Here is a 20909-nt window from a genome sequence, read left to right on the forward strand (position 1 = left end):
CGTCCTCTTGTTTAATCCATCGCGTTGATTGCGTCGTTCTCTTGGACAGGTTGAAAAATAAATAGATACAAAAATGCAAAAATTGTATGTGAGGAAAACGCAGCATATTGTTCGAACCTTCGGCGATCTACTGTTAACCGGGTCGCGGGCTGCTGGCTGGAGACCTCTAATACAGAGATTCAGTCCACTCTCCGTCCATCAGCATCCTCAGACACCTTGTCTGTTACCAAACTGTGTGTCGAACCATTGTCAGTCAAATCCATCTCTCTACAGTCCCATATGCACACTCACATGTTAGCACGCACATCTCAATTGATTTTGTATCCAACCTGAGAGTGCCATTAGGTGTGAGATTAAGAGGCTCTTCCCCTTCCATTAGCACATGCATGGCTTCTTATCACTCAATGAGCTGAGATGCTCATTAGGCTGCTCGGCCAGAGAGCAATATCCCAGGGATCACCCCGTGACCCAATCAGGGAAATATATGTGCTGCATGGTGGGCTATCAATTAGATGGGACGATTAGGCCGTGTCATCAATCCTGAACACCTGGAGACTGATATTGGTGTTCATTAGCGGGGGGGAGCAGCACCGGCCGTTATCCATTACTGACAATGGCGTTAACGAGATGAAGGGAACGGGAGATGGAAATCGCGTCCCTTCGGTGTCACGGAGCACTGTAGTGCTTTATCCCTCACGCTGACCGAATCATCCCGCCGGGTATTAAAAAGTGCGCAATCCCCCTTTGTCACACGACGGAGCGTTTTCACATCAGGGCTGCACGAAAAAAATCAGTCGATGAGAGGCTCAATGAAGCGGTCAGCACTTTGGTCAGCCGAAAGAGACACATTGGCCAATGAAGGTTGCAGTGAAGGGTGAAGAGCCAGGCAGCCGTAGATCTGCGAGTAGAGGCTGAATCTACAGATTGTTTTCATTCATTATTAATCTGTGGATTGTTTTATGATCATATGGCTAATATTCAGACTTGGAAATTCTCAGAAACATGTCTCCCAGGGTGACATCACAAAAATATTTAGTCCATAATATGAAAAGCTGCAAATTCTCACATTTGAGAAGTTAGAACTAGCAAATGTTTGGCATTTCGCCTGAAAACGTGACCTGAACAATTAACCAGTTATAAAAAAAATATATATTATCGAATGTATTGTTACTTATCAGTCAGCGTGTAGATTAATGTAAATATACAACCCCCTTCCCAAAAATGTTTGGACGGCGTGTAAAATCTAAACAAAAAATGAATGTGATGATTAAACCAATATTTACTTGAATATTGATCAAAAACAACATATCATATGTTAAAACTGGGAAATTTAATTGTTTTATGAAAAATATGTGCTTATTCTGAATTTGTTGCCAGCAACACATCTCAAAAAAGTTGGGACAGAGGAATGTCTACCACTGCGTTGCATCACCTCTTCTTTTAACAACACTCTGTAAATGTTTGGGAACTGAGGAGACCAGTTGATAGAGTTTTGAAAGTAAAATGTGGTCCCATTCTTGCCTGATGCAGAATTTCAGCTGCTCCACAGTTCAGGGTCTCCTTTGTTGTATTTTTTAATTTCATTATGCGCCAAATCTTTTAAATTGGTGACAACTTCAACCATGCACCGATAATAACCTGGATGGTCCCTCTCCGCTGAGGGACTCATCCTTTCTAGGATGCTCTTTTTACAGTCAATAATGTGACCGACCTGTTGGTAGATGACCTAATTAGTTGTGGGATGTTCCACCAGGTCTTTTTTTTTTTTTTTACCCCGTCTCAACGTTTTTTGAAATGTCTTGCAGACATTATATTTAAAATAAGCACATATTTTTATGTTGAATATGGGTTTACATGATTTGTAAATTGCATTCTATTTTTATTTACATTTACCACAGCGTCCCAACATTTTTGGGGAACGGAGTTGCACATTTGTGATAATGACCAGACAATTTGTGTCCGTCTGCCTCTGGAACACAAGCTCAGAAGTATGTTAGCTAATCGTTGATGGAAGGTCACCTTTCCTTATCTGAATCTCCCCTATAGCCCAAAACAAACCCACAGCTCAGACCCACTTCAGTGCTTTCTAAATGGGGAGCCACTGGTCATGCAGGTTCTACATTTCAATCCCTCAACCCCTGGGCCACGCGTTGGGCTTGCCAGGCACACCATCTGTGTGTTTCACTCATGCGTCCTGTGAGAGGCCTGACAAACAGGTACCGGTGCCCGGCTCCGACTTGGCAGCAGCAGCTCGCAGCACTTAACACAAGCTCTTCCCTTTGAGTCATGCATGTTCTCCAGTGGGATCGGAAAAATCTCCAGCTCTCTTCCTGCCTGCCTTTAAACCGGCAGGGAGCTGCTTTTTTCTTTTTTTCTCCAAGCACTCTGGCGAAGATTAATTTGGAGGTAATGCCCTGGTGAAGGGTGGTATTGACCTGAGAAGATAATGTCATCATACATTAGCTGCATTGAATGGGAGTTAGATCATAAGTTGATTTAATTAAAGCTGAAACTGACTGCAGCGGGAGATGAGCTCGCTGGAGCCTCACAGTAAAAGGACCAACATGCAGCAGCCGGAATCTGCACCACGCAGCTACACACATCAACGGCTGCTCAGGCTAGTGTTTGGAAATATGAGCAAGATTAAACTGTGTCATGTAATGTCAGTATATTGCATATATATTCATGTACAAAGGGTGTCGTATCCTAATATTTTCCAACCCACTGGTCTGTCACACTGGGGATCGAGTATCAGTATTGTTTGATAAAGCTTGGACCAAAATGTTTTAGCCAGAAGCTCTAATCATGAATTGAACTGACCCTGAATTGACCGCTGCGTCCGGTGCCTGGCAGACAGGCTTCGAGGACCAAGAGATTAATGGAATCTTGATTAGAGCTACAATGTGTGAAACGTCTGAGTTAAACGCTTCTAAAGACCCCAAGAAAACTGATAAATGAGTTGACACAAATAACCCTTGTTGGACTTGGATTTTAAGTGGGATCAGGGTCCGACAGGCCCAATGGTTTGGGTCCAGTAGAAGTGCCGTCAAATGGGTGTCTACGATGTGAGCATGTTTTAGATGATGATAAGAGCTTCTCATTGAGCGAGCCATCTTTTATTTCCTACAGACCTCCTCGGCTCTGCAGATGTCCACTGACTGCTGCCTGTCACCAACCATAGAGCCCCATCAAAAAAACGTTCCAAGAAGGCCCTCACTTTGAATTAAATCGCACACACATTTGTAATTATTCCAAAAGACCCAATTTAATGCAATTAGTCCGAGTTAAAGCCCCGGCGCTGAACCCTGGCAGCTGGTGAGACGGGGGATGTTGGGGCCGCTGTGTTTACCCTCAGTCTGCAGTCGTTTCCCTCCTAAGTGTTCATTTGCTTCTAATTGTTGTGGCTCGCGTTCGCCTCGCCTGCTCGTCTCATTGCCTCCCGGTCCTGATGTGTGAGTGCAGAGTCCATTAGACTGAAGGTCCAGGGGAGGTTAAGGGTGACGTGTCATTAGTGCTCCCCACGGCTCGCTGGTCCGCTGCCCGCATCACGTCACACTGCCCACCTTACGCACCGCAGAGAGGTTTGGTTTCACTGAGGGCAAACACATGTTTACTGGCGGACCAACTTCTCTCCGTGTTTATGAATACAAAACGGGACAAAAAGCATCGTCAAGTTTGTCTAAAATATGAATATTAACGACGGACAGTGAGGACTTTCAGAAATTTGACAATAAAACTTCACTTCACACAAATGAGCCTAAATATATGAAGACACTCCGTCTCCTTACACAATGGGCAGCGGTGGCTTTTATGACTGTTGTAACTAAAACTAATAATTTAAGTCAGATTATTCTCATGTCAATGAATCATGTAAAAACGTTGGGACAAAACCTTCCAGATTCTGACTAAGTTTGTATCCTCTCAAACAAGTTTAGGGCACAACATGTTGTATGCCTGGACTACTTATGCTGCGGGGCTTTTAATTTGAAAAGGATGCAGGAAGTCGCGGCAATCTGCCAAGCAATGGTGTAGCTTTAATCACTCAGCCTTTTACAAAATCTTTGAGTATTTTATAGCGTTAAACTTCCTGTTGAAGTCCAGCCAAAAGAGACACAATTCAAATTTAAAGTAAAATTTTTTGGTCATTTTAATCTTTAAAGCAGCTAAAATCTCTAAATTTAACCTCTCAACTTTTCTGTAATTTGCAAATTTATGGGTCGAACAAGTCAAACTGTATTTTCCCACTCTGGACCAGACTACAAACTAACTATAAGACATCATAAACAGTGGGAATACATGTTCAAGGCGGTTGTATACAGCAGGGGTCTTCAGCTGGTTTGGGTGGAGCTCAGTTATGTGAATAAATGTTACTAAACACGAGTAGCTCTCGGACACTTTTATTTTGTCAAAGTAGCTCTCAGAGGAAAAAAGGTTGGAGACCCCCTGGTATACATGTTGTTAGCGTGCACAGAGAGGAGGAGGACTCCAGAGTCCTTGACATCTTTTCCTCTGAATCAGAGCAGACTACAGGATGTTGTAGAAAGCACTAGACTCTGCATTTCCTCCCTCTTTCCTGACTCATCACTGCCGTCATCACTCTTCGTGTGAAAGTGAAGGACATTTTCATCACCGCGTTCCTGGTAATCCTGCTGATAAGTAAGGGGAATTGATTTAAACCCTCCTGTCAGCCTCTTTACTTGGTATGCAGAGACTAAAACTGTCCGTTTGGCTTCCGCCGCCTGCTCTGACTGAGGATCAGCGGCGTCTGTAAGCGGCCACGCTTCGTCTTGTTCGTCAGTGTCGCTGCAGACAGCTCGCTGTGCGGCGGGGGCATCACACAGGTGTACGTCCTCATTAAAAACCGTTAGCACACTGTAGCAGACACCACGTCCGAGCCCGAGCCCGAGCCGAGGGAGGGAGACGAGTCTGAGGAGGGAATTGCGTCGTGTGGCGTTTTAACCGCAGTACAGCATTAAAAGCTTTGCAGCGATAGATGAATTATAATAAAAGATGAAATGATTGCTGAGGAGAGGTGGCAGCCTGCCAGCCTCGGTGCCACGTTTTATAAGCTGTACTACGCTGGAAGAGGCTGCTGTTATACGCTATTAGAGCAGTTACAGTGACAAACGAATGTATGTTTATCTTCATCGGCAGAGGGAGGAGGCCGGAGGGTGTCACAGGGTTGATGGAGAGCACGGTCCAAATCTTAAATATCAAGCAAGAGGTTTTATTGTCAACTTAACATCTCAAGATTTTCAGACATTTAATTAGGATCATTTTTCAGTTTTATAGGCCAAACAAATTATTCAATCAAGACACTATTTGACAGATTAATCAGTGCAGCAGAGGTGGAGACACAGTGAGACACACAGAGATCAGAGGACAGAAACTCAGCAGAGACTCTCACTGAGCTGGAAACAAACGGCTGCTCACAAGTTTGGCCAAATGCCACGACTTTTCAAAATAAAAGCTCAGCTATTTGAATAAATGTTACTCAACAAAAGTAGCTCTCAGACACTTATATTTTGTCAAAGTAGCTCTCAAGAGTAAAAAAAAAAAAGGTTTGGAGAACTAATCCTTATCGTCATGTAGTACATTTGTAGGGGGAAAAGCAACCAAATATTAATGTCTATTTTTGTTTAATTCAACATATCTAGCACCTCACAGATCAGGGTATGAATACAAAAACCTGTGAATCATCATTGCTTCTCTCCTTGTGTCGGCAGATTTACACTCATCCCAGTAAATATTGTCTGCTCAGTTGCTCAAAATAATGAAATTACACTGCATACCTCCAATGAAGAACGAATTGAGCCTTTAATTTGTGATAACATACCGATGCTTTAACAAATCATTTACGACTCTCCGAGTAACGTTTTAAGGACGGGTGTCTGGCGGCAAGTTGCCGCCATCCAGTCCAAATAATCCCGCAACGAGTTTCACTCCTGTCTGCCATTGTTTGTTTGTGATTAATTTATGTCGGATTTGTTTTGGTCCGCCCAGCTGTCCGTCCATCTGTTGGGGCCATGACATAGTGCGCAAGCCCGTGGAGTGGCTCCAACTTTCCCTCCTACATTCACCGCCCACCCACCACCCCCCCTTTTTTCCTGACGTCTGGGTACCAGCCTCAATGTCGAGGAGATGGCCGGTTCCCTCCTCGCTGCCACACGCTCCATCACCAGTTACACTTTCTGGTGGAAATCATTTACAAAAAACGATTTTCTACGTGGCGGGACCAGAAAAAAAAACCCTGCAACCAGACTTGCGGCTTGTTTTGCAGCTGCTTGTATGTTGATGTAATTTTAATTTTGGTTTGTTTCGTAGAGAAACATGTCCAAATATCTCAGGTATTGGAAAGCTATTTAATATGACCAAAGCTGAGCAATTCTACAATAATTCCTCCATCTAAATACTCGCCAATATTTCACTGTTTTCGCTTTTTCTCATACAAACAAAATAAAATGGATATTTTTCTGATTATTTGCGGGTATAATACTCGCAGAGTTTCCTTCACCATTATCTTCGGCAGGAGAGGAAACTGAGCCGTCTATAATGTAAAGAAACCAGCTTTTAAAAGAGACAGCAAGAAGAAGCTTCACTCAAAATGCAGTGCGAATCAAAAGCAACCCATTCTGCTTTTCTGCCTCTTTGCCTTTTAGCATCGTGGGTCACACGGAGCCGTACACGAAGCTGTGCTGTAAGGGCTTCTGCATCGACATCCTGAAGAAACTCTCCCGCACCATCAAGTTCTCCTACGACCTCTACCTGGTCACCAACGGCAAGCACGGCAAGCTGGTGCGGGGAATCTGGAACGGGATGATCGGAGAGGTGAGAACCACGAGCGGCTAGTTGTTTTACTCTTGGCCGGAGTCCCGCTTCACTCGGGATCGCCAAGATCATCATGAATGAGGTCAATTCTCTGTCAGCTACTTTTTTTTCTCAGTGCGGTCAAAGAGCCAAGAGTGAAACATTCACTGCCAAGATACAACATACGTCCACGTTGGGAGGAAAAGAACAGCGTACGCTGACATAAATCAGAAGACACACGGGGAAGGTTTGTGAACTGGCGTCAGTGACGGGAGTCTGAAGTCTGAAGGCCATTTAAAATCTTTTAGCTCTATTGAAGGTACTTTGACCAACTTGCATGTGGAAACTTTCACACTCAGCCAGCAAAGGAAAATATTCCCTAAAATGCACTGATTACAGTTAAGACCATAATATTATTTGTATTGATAAATCCTGCAATCTGTTTCTTTAAATGTTTTACTGCTTCCAAGAGATACGTTTTTGTTTTTTTTCAGGTATATTTAGCACTTTAAAAAGTTGTCAGACTTTAAAAAAAGCAATTATGAATTCTCCTCTTTTTTTTTTTTTTTTTTTTTACTAGAAGACACCAAAAAACACGACATCCTACATTTCCCATAATTCATTTCTAAAGCATCATTCCTTAGACATTCCCTGCCTGATAAACATCCACAACTTTCCAACTCCTTTAGTTCTTCGGTTCTACCAATTGAGGTTAAGAAATGGAATAATTAGAATACACCAATTCAAATAGCAACATATGACCACACCTAATGAGGACATAGATCAAAATACCTTCTTAGAAGACTATATACAAATAGCCACTCATTTTCCAGCTACTTATAAAAGTCCCATTGGCGTTGACCATGAGAACTCTCAAATTCTACAATTTGGATGTCAAATTATACGAATGCGCAATTACCACAAACGGGTAAAACCGTATATGTATATAGACAAATCTCAAAATTGTTACTTTTTTTTCCTTTCTTGCTATCTTTTGTGTGAGATCGTAGTATAAACAATAGACAGATGCACTTTGGTATTAAATGTAAAAAGTAATAAACACGCCTGGAATAAGAATAAAAACCTCAACAAGAGAAGAGTCTTTTCTCTTGGCTTAAAAAAACAAAAAGGAAAGTCGTGATTAATGAGTACATGACCGGGTACCAAGGTCACTGCGGTTGGTGAAGGAGGGACTGTTGGACTAAGAGGAGGAGTAAGCGTCCCTGTGAATAATCTCCAGTCAGACTCCTCCGGCTCGCCCTCTTCTTGGGGAGTTGGAGGATACAATATTAGTTGGCTTTTTTTTCTTTTCTTTATTTTCAACAACAGGAAAAGCTGTTGTGCTCAATGAGGCATCAACCTCCATAGGAGAGCTAATGGCTTGCATGAGGCGGAGTGTCTGGACTGAAACTCCACCGGCTCTCCATCAGAATGATAAACAGTGGAGCACTGTGGTAACAAAAAAAAAAAAAAAAAGGCTGGAAAACTAGTCGGAATGACATTTGAACTGTGCAGGTGGGAGACCGAGAGGATACGACATTAGCAGGAATAACATCACCCCTCCAGAGAGTCACTCTACTTCCAACATTTGAGTGAGCAGACGCTTTATGTAATAGCTTTTGTGCTATATGCTCTACTATAAAGGATTAGAGATGGATTAGATAGTGGGGTCGTACTTTACAATGCTTTGGTTAAAAAAAGACAAGATAACACTGGGAGAGGCTTTTTATTCGCGTCCGTCTGGCTGCTCGCTGGGAGCCGGTGCAACCAGACAGCGTATGATCCTCAGGGACGGAGGCCGAGCGTGTTGACTTCACTGATAAATGAGATTTATCTCAAAGGTCAGCAGTGGACGTCCGGTATCGTGTCCACAAACACAAGGTTCGATTTATGATCGCGCCACACAAACATCCCTAAAAAGACATCTCTATCGACTCTTTTCTTTCTGTCGCAGGTGTTCTACAAACGGGCGGACATGGCCATCGGCTCGCTGACCATCAACGAAGAGCGCTCGGAGATTATTGACTTCTCGGTGCCGTTTGTGGAGACGGGGATCAGCGTGATGGTGGCGAGGAGCAACGGGACGGTCTCTCCATCGGCTTTTTTAGGTGAGAAACTCCCGCTGAGGGCACAAGGCCCAGTTTAGACTATGCTATGCTGCTCTTTTCTCTCTCTGCTCTCCTCTCACCCGGACCGGTCGAGGCAGATTGGCCTCACACGAACCCTCCCAGCCCCTTCATTGCTGCGTTCCTCTGTATAATGTTGTAAAAGTTCTGTTGTAATGACTTCGCTGTGTTAAATGCTCTGAAATGACTTGTTGTGTTGTGATTTCGACGCTGTATGAATAAATGGAATTTTCTGTCTCTGCAGAGCCGTACAGTCCGGCGGTTTGGGTGATGATGTTCGTCATGTGTCTGACCGTCGTGGCCATCACGGTGTTTGTCTTTGAATACTGTAGTCCGGTTGGGTACAACCGCAGCCTGGTCACTGCCAAAGGTGAGTCTCAGCCGTTTGAATGTGGGATGGAAAAGACAAAAGCTCTTTGTGTTATTCTTTTTCTTCTTTTTTTAACAACAAAACCTGTCCTTTCTTATTATTTAACATTGACTTGATATCTGTAGACTGCAGCAAAGCAGAGATTGGTTTATGTTTTATGATTGGGGAGTGGAGGAGGCATATTTGCGTGCATCATTTCATTGTTTGGTTTATGATGAGGGCTGCCTGAATCCATGTTGTCATTTTGTGGCAGGACATAATTTATTGTGTATTGATGAAGGTCACTGTGAACACAGAAGAGGAACACTTTAGATGAAGGACAGAACTGTCCAATAGAATTTAATAAAGGCTGTGCGTAAAATCTTCATTAAAAATCTTCCTAAGATATTTAAACACAAATCCCTGTTTGTTTTCTAATTCCATGTCTCATTCACATTTAATTAGATTCTGATTATATCCATGTCTGCTGATAATTATCATTATTGACGGGGTTTTATTTTGCTGGCTTTCAAATTAGCAGCAACATTTTTCAAAATGCAGACTATTTAAAAAAAAGACCATTTTAATGTGATTAAATGATTGAATTTAAATATCTATAGACCTGAACTTTGAGTAAGGTTTGACTCTAGAGAACACGTGACGTACAGTGGCCACATCTCGGATCAATGGATGGTAAATTAAGATGCTGCTGTTTTATTACAGAGCCACATGGTCTATAAAATATCATAATGGAAGAAGAAAAGGCCAATTTGGCTTAATAAGCTCACCGCCCTTTAAAATCTGTTACATCAGCCTTTGTTTTTATATATTTTGTAATGTATACCATAAATGATGCCAGAATTTATAGCGATGTCAAAAAGGATTTGATCTCTGGACATCGACCAGTCTGTATACAATTTCATTTAGTTTTACTTGAACTGAGTTATCTTTCTGACAGCCAGCTGGTTCACTGTTGTTGTGTAATATTATCCTCCATGAATCATTCTGCTGACATCTGACATTTCATTGCAGGTTGAGGATCAATCTCTTGACTCAATGGCAACGCTATCATGTTCCAGTTTAACATTTAAATACGACACCGATAACACAAGTCACCTGCTTCTGGATCTAGTTTTGTACGACACACTGAGTGCCGACTGATCCGGCTTTTGTCACAATGTCAGCAGCTTGACTCGTCAGCACAGAAACACAACAACAATAACAACAACAACAAAGCAGCTGTCTGCTTTGTTTCTCAAAAGGATGCCTCAGTTCAGTCACTCTGAAATAAAACATGTTGAAATACTTACAAATGTGGCAGATTACAGTTTTTTTCAGGTTAATTTCATACATTGGATCTAAACTAAAAGGAGGATAAACAAGTAGATCCGTGCGGCCCTTTAACAACTAATCGATTTATCTTTTAGTTGTTTGACAAAATAAATCACAAATAAATCAGTTTTAGTCATTTTTTTAAACAAGCATGGAAATATTTGTTGGTTCCAGTCTCAAATTTGAGGTTATGAATTGAGGTTCTTTGCTGTATCTGATATTTAACTGAATATTTTCAGATTTTGGACCGTTTGTTGAATAAAACCAGATGTATTAAGATGTCACGTTTGTCTTCACAGGATTTGAAAGACTTCCCACCAAAAACACAACCACTTTGGTCATCCTCCACTTTATATAGCCTCATAATAAGTCCTCTCCACTTGGCTTCCTCCCTGCTAGATCCGGGAGGTCCCACCTTCACTATCGGGAAGTCTGTGTGGCTGCTGTGGGGAATCGTCTTCAACAACTCCGTCCCTATCGAGAACCCGAAAGGCACCACCAGTAAGATCATGGTCCTGGTCTGGGCTTTCTTCGCCGTCATCTTCCTGGCTTCCTACACAGCCAACCTGGCCGCCTTCATGATCCAGGAGCAGTACATCGACACAGTGTCCGGGCTGAGCGACAAAAAGGTACAGACCTCGCCCTGTCATTGACAGTCCTGCGCGTGATGTTGTGTTTAATGTACGGCTTAGGATAAAACACAGAGTGGTTTATTTTGGGTGTGTAAACAACACGTGGCAGTGCTATGAAAGGTAAACATCCAGAAGTGGCAAAGTCACTTTCCCTGCAAAATGTAAAAGTCTTCAGAGAGTGGAAATTGAATTACATATCTTTAGAAAGGAAATGTCAATGGAAAGGCTACGAAATGTAATTCACAAGTGGGTTTTCTGGGCAGACAGTGATGTCTCGGTACTATCGTTTGCATACTCGTCTGGCCCCAGGATGTGCTTTATATGAATATTGACATGGAAATCCATGTTCAACCATCAGCACAAAAAAATGATTTGTAGACTTTTTTGCTTGGAGGCAACCGAAGGGATTAAAGAGGCATTTGAGGAAAAGCCCGAGCTGCCCACTGCTCATTACGATTCCAACAAAGTCGTTTAAAAGTCTCGTTTCATTATACATTAACTGTGCCGCTCAGTGAAAGAAACGGAGCCCGCTTTGACAGTGAGACCATAAATTATTGAGCAGCGTTCTGCGTGGCGGGAACGGACAGCTGAACTTCTGTTTGTCCAGCTGTGCTGAACCCCTCAGGTTAAGTAAATGTAAATGAGGTACAAGCTGAAGCCACACAAAATGACCTTGTATCCGAGTGATGAAGACGAGCCGAGCGGCTGTAAGGACGCTGTGCCGCATCGGGGAAGATGATTACCTCTTTCCCACCGAACAGACACTTCAATTATAAGAAAAGTCCTTGTGAGCGGGTGTTGTTAACTCTGACGTCGCTCAACCTCCTCCAGTCCAACGGTTTGCGTCCGGCAGAGGTGCATCCAGCGGCAGCGACACGGTGTCAGGATATAACGAAGTTAGGAATACAAAGACGGCGCAACACCTCAAACAATCGATATTTACATTTTCCTGCAAGGATTCTCTTCTGGTGTTACAAAGAATCAGGATTTCTTGACATTGATGACGATAAAAACAGATCATTTTCCTTATTTTAAATCTCTCGACAGTTTCAAAAGCCACAGGAGCAGTATCCTCCGTTCCGCTTTGGTACCGTCCCAAATGGCAGCACAGAGCGCAACATAAGGAGCAACTACCCCGAGATGCACTCCCACATGGTCAAATACAACCAGAAGGGAGTGGAGGATGCCCTTAACAGCCTGAAAACAGGGTGGGTGGGTGTGCCAAGGATCATAAACATAAACATATAGTGGAAGACGAAGCCAAAGCAGATGTGTCACATGAGTAAAAACCACCATTTCTTTCCCCTGACAGGAAACTGGATGCCTTTATCTACGATGCTGCTGTGCTGAACTACATGGCTGGCAAAGACGAAGGCTGCAAGCTGGTGACCATTGGCAGTGGGAAAGTGTTTGCTACCACTGGTTATGGCATCGCCCTGCAGAAGGATTCACGCTGGAAACGACCCATCGACCTGGCGCTGCTGCAGTTCTTGGCTGACGGTAAACTCTCCCTAATGTAGATGCTCCATTTCATAACATTTGACCATGTAATTGCTGTAATAACTGTGTATGGAGGGTTCTCTATAAATCTGATAAGGAATAACAACAGGGAATATCTGTAATGTACTTGAATGATACAGTAAAAGCTGAGGTACTCATAAAAAAATAAGATAGCAGCAAAAAATATGAATATAGTAAAAATGCAACAAAATCAAGTCTTAAGAGGTGATTTTAAATGTGACACTCATTCTGCAAACCTAAGCTCCTTATAGGCAACTTATTTCAAAGCTTCAAGCAAAAACCTGGACACCTTTTTGGCAGAATGTGCAATACATAGTAAGAGGGCTAATATAATGCACACGGCATAATGTGAGGCTGAGAGGCCAGACACAGAGCTGGGGAATTATTCCTTCTCACATCGGCAACAAAATCCTTTCGTACTGACAGAAAGTGTTTTTTGTTTTTGGTGACAGACGGTTTGATAAGCAGGAATAAACACACAAAACAAACAAGCTAAAGACTGTTTTTAAATTTGCAGCAGCCACTACTTGCATTTCTTCTGCTGTGCGATCTGAATTTTTTCATTTTACGGAAATCACAAACAGAAGAACTGCGCAACCGTTCATTCAGTTGCATCTGGGGTGGCTGGCTGTTCGAGAGAAATTTCATTATCCCATGCAAATGCATTTCAGAGGAGATTGGAGGGTGTTCCATTACTCACTCCCAAAAAAACCACAAAAAAAACTCCCCTGAATAATACTGGTGTTATGCAAATAGGGCTTTAAAGCCTGTTATTCTGTGCTCCTCGCTCACAGGTGACACACAAAAGCTGCAGACCGTCTGGCTCACGGGTATCTGCCGGAATGAAAAGAAGGAGGTCATGAGCAGTAAGCTGGACATCGACAACATGGCGGGAGTCTTCTACATGCTGCTGGTCGCCATGGGCCTGAGCCTGCTGGTGTTTGCTTGGGAACATCTGCTGTACTGGAAGCTGCGACATTCAGTCCGCAAGTCAGAGCGTCTGGACTTCCTCCTAGCTATCAGTAGAGTAAGTCATCTTCACATCTCCCTCGGAGGTACACACAGCTTTGGAAATACTGGAAACACTAAGTCGAATCAGCACACATCTGCAAAAGACAGTAAAAAAAATGAGCTTAAAACAATAAAGGTTTGTGGATATTTGCTGAGATAAAGTGATGGTCATGATGCCTGAGAAGCTGAATTTAAATTGCCCCATTAAAAGGAATCTTATTCTGTGTTGGAAGTAGTCAAAGGTGTGATTAAGTATTCCAGACTGATACACAATTTGAAAGTAAAATAAAGCTGGTGGGATAAAAATGAAAAAAACTAATATGGTGACGCTCACGATTAGCGATTCACTCATTTATATGGCTGAGCTGTTTTCAAGATCGCGTCGCGTGCAAACATGTTTTTTTCCAGCACTGCGAACGCGGTCATAAAACAAACCAGAAACGACAATGAATCTCGTTCTGCGGCGACAGTTTTCCCATATAATTGTTTTCACCTCATTTGCTCAGTAAGTTAATACGAATTTTATAGAAATTGACCAAAATTAATCAGAGGAACTGTTGCGAAACACGAGTGAAAAACCTTTGGGAGTTCAGTCGATTGTTGGTTCATTGTTGGTACATGATGAAGCTTTGAGATTATAATTTCACGTCCTCCGTCTCTCTGCAGGGCATCTACAGCTGCTTCAACGGAGTCGAGCAAAGCGAGCACAACGGGAGCATGCCGAGTCCGGACGTCACCACCAACTACACACAAGCTAATATGCTGAAGATGCTGCAGACAGCCAAGGACATGGTGTCCTCTGCCAGAGTGGAGAACTCTCTGGACAACGCCACCAAAACCATTGAGAACTGGAGCAGGCGGGGGGGCGACAACGTGCGGCTCGGCCTGCCGCCCAGAATCACCACCACGGACATGAGCCACGGCCGCCTGCCCTACATCTCCAGCATCACGGACAACCACTCGCCGTACGCTCAGAGGGCGATCACGCCCACCTACCCGCTTCATTACGGGGACCCGTCAGCCCAGCCGCTCCTGGAGAAGCCCCGGTTGGTGAGCCGGCCCACCCCGCTCCGCTACACGCTGCCCACCCGCAGCAGTCAGCATATCTTAGAGAGGACTCTGCCCATCTCCAGCCTCAGCAGCCCTCACATCGCCATGAGGGACCCGGCTTCCTCTGGAGCTACCAACCCCCACCACAGCAGCAGGCTGTATGTGGAGAACCAAGCCCGGCACCCCACCTCCCCTTTTGTCCCTTACAGGGAATACCAGGTGCCGGATATCTACGTGGAGCACAAGGGACCGCTGAGGAGGAAGTTCAGCTACCCGCCTGACTGTGTGAGCCGGAAGAGGAGGTCCCACAGCTACATGTTCGATGCTGCAGACCCCAGAGGAGTGAGAGGAAACTACGATGAACCTCGAGCCTGCCTTGCTGAGTTAAGGGCCAATCACCTCCTGAACAACCACGCCCCCGACGCTGCTGCCATGGCCTGCACTGGGGCACACTACCCCTGCAGCAGCGCCGCCTGCAACTCCTGTATGAAGTCCTACCTGGAGCCCGAGATGGATGACGTACCGCTCCTGGGGAAGGACAAGCTAAACCGCCGCGCCTCATTCCTCAAAGCCACGTGGGGCAACGACAGGGTCCATCAGGTGGATGAAACGAAGCCCTCCACGTCCGCATCCTCCTCCGCCCGAGTGGACATGCCTGACCTGTTTCCACGGGTGGTCGTGGCGAACCCAAAGCCTCACAAGCTGTACGGCAGTCTGGGCCACAACCTGTCCTGCTACCCTCTGGCTGCCGAGCCAGCCTACCTGGACCCGGCCCACATGGGTTCCTACCCCTACAAGCAAAAGCTCAAGTACTCGGACTCCACCCGGCTGCCCTCGTACAGGGAAGCCATCCTGCAGAACGCCGCCGCCCTGCGCCGCTCCTCCTCCACGGTGGTGCACAGACACTACTCCACTTACCTGAACTCCTACACAGACTTGCCGGTGTACGTGGGGCCACTGGCCCAGGGGCCACCTCAGTTCTACGACGGCTCCAAGGACATGTGCCATTTGTTTCCCTGTACGAGCCACTGCCCGGAGAACGCAGCGATGCTGCCGCGTATGAGCGACAGGCCGGTGGTTTACCACAGCAACATGTTCGGGCCCTACGACGGCACAGCAAAGAGGGAGGACCCGGGCTCCGGGAGCAGAGAGCGGCGGCAAGTGTTGGTGGCGCGCAGAGTCAACAGTCCCTATGTGCCAAAGCCCTGGGGCAGGGTATCCAGCCTGGAGTCTGAGGTCTGAACCACCATCCTTACTGGGCCTCCATCAGGCTCTGTGACTGGGATGCCTGGAGGTTCTCCCCTCAGCCTCTGGTTCAAGCAAAAAGTAAACTCTACACCAATAGTGTATTTGAGAGCGTTGACTCTCAATTATCAGTGCAATAATAACTCGGGCAGCGAATTGTAAAAAGAGAACACACTCAAAAAGGCAAATTGCTGGGACTTTGTAAGCCAAACTAAAAATACTGATAAAAGAAAAGGCAATGTTGAAAAGTATTTAATACATAAGAATTTAACCTGTTGATTGTTATTTAAAGGATTTTTAAATGCTATATTGCTATGTGAAAGAAGTCTGGGAGACAATATACTGTAGCCTCTCGATCTGATTACAACTTGAGACATTTTTCTCTCATTTTGTTCAAAAGTCATTTCAGTAGCCACCATTTCCACTGAAGGATCAACAACTATTAAGATGAATTTTGTGATGAAACCACTGACATGTCTTCCGTCAAAATTTTCTAAAGTCCACGACCTTGGGTGTTGGCCGTTGTTCTGAGACTTTCTGCTCCACTGGTCATTAATTTAATTTGACTGGGATTTTAAAAAGGGAAAAAAAACATATAAAGTATCATGTGTATTTCCATTGTTACACTACCCTTTAATAAAGAACGAGGCCATCTCGACGGCCTTTTGGAATCATCTTCTGTCCTCCTGATCTCTGTGCTCTCTCATCATACACCGACACAATGAAGGAGAATCTCTGCTTTTCAATGCTGCTCTATTATACACGCAATCTCTCATTTCAGTCTGTCAAACTCACACATAATGGCTGATTAAGGAAATGCAGGATGTACGCAAAGTAGATATTGAGTGTCCAATTTATAGCTAGATAAACCAGTCCACCTGACGTGCAGCTGTATGTAGCACATCTGCTATGCTGTAGATTGTTAATAGCCAATAAATATTTAATAACAAAGATTTGTCGAAAACGACATGGTCTGAATTAAACAGGGAGTTAATATAAAATGGTCTGTTGCATTAACAAGTTTCCAGTGAAGCCAATATTACAGAAAATGACTCTTTAAATCAGACATTATTCATTGTTCAATAGTAGGGGTGGCCCTAAAATAATAGCACCGTATGTATGTGTATTTATTGGAATAACGATATTCTTGACCAAATGACAAAACACTGAGAAATTAGTGTTATTGTTTTATATGTCAGCATACAACAAAAGTTTCCCTTCAAATATTCAGAAAAAAAACTAAACAAAAATGGTCTCAGTTCATAAGTCTGGGAACAACAGTAACAGTATGACATCATTACATCAGAGAATTTCTATTATTATATAAATGATGTCAGAATGTGGGGTTCACCCCCTCTAGTCCGCAGGGGCTGCTGGAGCAAAACACCAATCCAGATGGGAAAATAAAATAAAATGAAATAAAACAAAACAAAAAATATAACATATAGTGGCTATCAGCACATTAATAAAAACAAACAAACAAACAAAAAAAAACAGCAAATTCTAATTGGCAAATCGACATGATGCCAAAATCAATAATTTATATGTAATTATAGTGGCAAGTAATATTACCCTAATTATCAGCTGTGCTACACATAGCATTATGAGGATAAATGTGTTTTTTAACGTCTCCATTTCTTTTTGTTGTGTTCTCAGCATTCCACCCTTATTTCCCTTTAAAAAGCATCAGTTTGAAAAATCACCTTATTCACAACTAACTGACAGCATCACATATTCTGCATCAGCTAATTTCAGCTCTTAATTGAAGCAATGTTTACTCTGAGTCTTCAAAACCCAAGAGCACCGTGTTTTTATGGCTGCACCATCCATCAAATGGACATATTCAAAATATATCGTGCATCAATTTCTACACATTTTACCTTCTTACTGATCTTCACTTGAATTTGAAATAAAGTTTGATGGGTTTCAGTAATGTTTGGCTGCAGAAAAAGCTGGTTCAGACATTAAAACTATCCTTACATAATATCGATTTAACCTGCTCGGGGTCACGGAGGGGGGGGGGGGGGGGTTGGAGTCTAGTCTAGTTTAGGTTGCCGGTCACATTCAAACCCGACAGCCAATAAAGAAAAATGTCTGAAGAAGCCACACAAGCACAGACACACAAATCTGCAAGTAAATACCAAAGAAAGGATCATGTTTGAATTGCTGGCAAACACACTTTAAACCCCTCCGAAATAAAGTTTATATTTCTCTCTGACATTGTTTCAGTAAGATGAATGCTTTTCGCCAAATTACTGAGCAGGGCTGAAAGCCAAACTCACTTCTTAATCCTTAAAAAAAAAACACACTGTCCTTTGGAACAAAAAGAAGCTTAGTCACGACGCCAGACATCCATTGAAGCCTTAAACTCTCCTGTCACAACAACGGTCCATCTTGTAGTCCACACATTTGAAAAAGGTCAGAGTTCACCAGCCCGGACTTACTCTCACACGGAAAACAACAGTCATTCACAGCTGCAGTAACGTTATCTGCTGTCCGTGTTGTTGTGAGACTCATATCTCCGCCTCTCATGCCGTGCAGCCTCTCGAGTGTGTTCACGTTGGCTCGGAGACAAACGGGGATATAATGGTGCAGCGATGAGGCATTTCTGTATTCTGCGCTGCTCTCTGAGACCTGCAGAATTGATGGGAGGGCTGGCTGATTGCACTGCGGATGATAAATGATTCTACACATGCAGATAAAATATGACCGGCAATTTGCTATGTCCCAACTGCCCACCGCCGCCGCCGCACACAGGAAGTGCTGTCGTGGCGCTGGACTGCGTGCCGCTGGAGGGATGGAAGCCGTGGAAGAATCACGGGTGTTTTTAGAGCAAACGTGGAAAAAAAAAAAAAAATAATAATGTCACTGATTAGTCATTCCACATCAGCAGTCGAGTGAAGCTGTTTCCATAAGTGGCATAAATTCATCATATTTATAACTACCTTTATTTAGTTAACATGCAGTACAACGTCATTTCACTGGAGGTTCTGTCAAATGACAAAATGATAAGCAATCATACGGCATGAGGACGCGGTACGACTAACATAGGAGTTTAAACGGCTCAGTTAGGGAACACCGAGATAAAAGTAATGTAATTCTCCATTTATATATTCATTGCAACCAAAACTGTTTCAGATACAGAAAGACAACGTTTACAGCTGCTGGAAGAAATTTGAGTGCTTTTAATGTGTCTTTTTTTTTTTTAATGTAACGATGTGTTAACTTTTTTCACCAAAGTTTGGTCAGTTCGACACTTTTCATCCGGAATTGAATATCCATTTAATGCACTCATGGTGCCCAGAGGATGAACCCAAATCACTCCGGTGAGTTCTATGAAATATCCCAACATCTCCTCGATGAATGGGGACAAAATTTGGTGTAAACGTTCATGGTCCCCAGAAGATCAGCTATCATCTTGTGGTTTTTCAGTAGTTGAAGATTTTAGAGTTTTTTTTAGAGCTGCTAACACATAGTCCAAAATCATATCCAATTAGTTGAAAATTGCCTCAAAGGAAGGAAAAATGTGGTGTTGGTGGTATGAAATGTTACTATGCAAGACAGTGAGTGACTTTGAACGCAGCTTGAGCGGCCAACTACATCAATTACATGTCAGAAGGACAAGATTTGAAGTCCAATCTGGCTTTTCATCAGGCAAAGCTCATTTTCATTGGTCGAAACTTAATAGGACACTAAATGGGCCTGTGGGTGATGATGCACACTGAACGACCTCACCGTCTCCTGCTCCTACACTTACTTCAACGATACGGACGCCATCATGGTTAAGTGATACCCGTAAACAATGAGCAGCTGCAGCAGTTGTAATATATTCCCTGTGTTCTTTTTTTCCAAAGAAAAGTTGACTTTTGATTTAATTTGAGAGGACTTTTCGGGGTTAAACGCTGTGCGGCTCCCTCTCAGCGTGGTGCACTCACTTACTGGAGCTTCTCGCCGATATCGCCGGCCGATGGGCACTCGGTGTCGTACAGAAACGTGACGTTTAATTGGACGGAGAGAGATTAACGCCAAAAGCACTTAATAAGTGTGAGAACCGACTCTCAGCTGAATAAACTCATTTCTGAAACCCTAAAGTAAATCTCCACAGTACATGTATGATGTATGAACTCTTTCACTGAGCCCACTGGCCAGACCAATCTTCATTAATTTCATCCAGTAATTAAAGACTAATTCTGTGATCTGTGCGCTTTGTGATGCGACGAATTCATTCCTTCTCGCTCCTCTTTGAAACGTGTGAAATCACAGAATGATGAGCCGTGCAGGACAATTCATTTCCCAGTTTTTACCATGTAAATACTGGACAAGATTATATCTAGCGTCAGGGGATACTGTATGCATATGATTTCACTCTTGATTCCCTCAGCATATTGGAAATATTGAAATGAGGCTGCCGCAGGTACATCTGGGCTGCTGATGTGCGTCTGAGGTCGGAGAAAAGTTGACCACCAGCGGCCTCAGAGATCCACTTTGTATGGATTTTTCAAAGGATGAGCTCATGTACTCTAATCCAAAACTGCTTGAATTATTGTCTCCTTTCTGATTCGCTGAGATAAACTACAAAGCAAACAATATTATCTGGGAATGACAAACCTCACAGACCCTGCAACAAACACCTGAACCTCACATGTCCACTGGATTTCCTCCGTAGCTCACAGGAAATAAGATACAACTGATCGTACTGGGCTGGGAACACAGGAGGAGTTTCACTTTATCTGATTGTGCTGGTGCATCTTACAGAGAAGCAATAAGGGACTGTACATAAAAGTGTTCGTAGCTTCAGGTCTGTAAAATGGTTCCGATCCAGAAGTGTCTTAAGCT

At 43.5% G+C, this 20909-nt stretch overlaps 1 protein-coding gene across 1 annotated transcript in view; it reads left to right on the top strand.

The window, feature by feature from the left end:
* The window catches only part of grin2cb (glutamate receptor, ionotropic, N-methyl D-aspartate 2Cb), a 54082-nt gene extending 37333 nt beyond the window's left edge, over positions 1-16749 (top strand). Inside the window, exons 6-13 of the mRNA XM_069717537.1 lie at positions 6660-6828; positions 8762-8915; positions 9178-9303; positions 11014-11243; positions 12294-12454; positions 12559-12746; positions 13562-13794; positions 14445-16749. Coding sequence (XP_069573638.1) covers positions 6660-6828; positions 8762-8915; positions 9178-9303; positions 11014-11243; positions 12294-12454; positions 12559-12746; positions 13562-13794; positions 14445-16070 — 2887 coding nt within the window. The 3' untranslated portion in view covers positions 16071-16749. The remainder of the gene's footprint in view (positions 1-6659; positions 6829-8761; positions 8916-9177; positions 9304-11013; positions 11244-12293; positions 12455-12558; positions 12747-13561; positions 13795-14444) is intronic.
* The last annotated feature ends 4160 nt before the right edge of the window (positions 16750-20909 follow it).

The sequence above is a fragment of the Brachyistius frenatus genome, unplaced genomic scaffold (genome assembly GCF_029030835.1).
Source record: "Brachyistius frenatus isolate BFR_SWC_R1_liver_20210118 unplaced genomic scaffold, ASM2903083v1 Contig_176, whole genome shotgun sequence".
In the NCBI taxonomy this organism is placed as follows: Eukaryota; Metazoa; Chordata; class Actinopteri; family Embiotocidae; genus Brachyistius; species Brachyistius frenatus.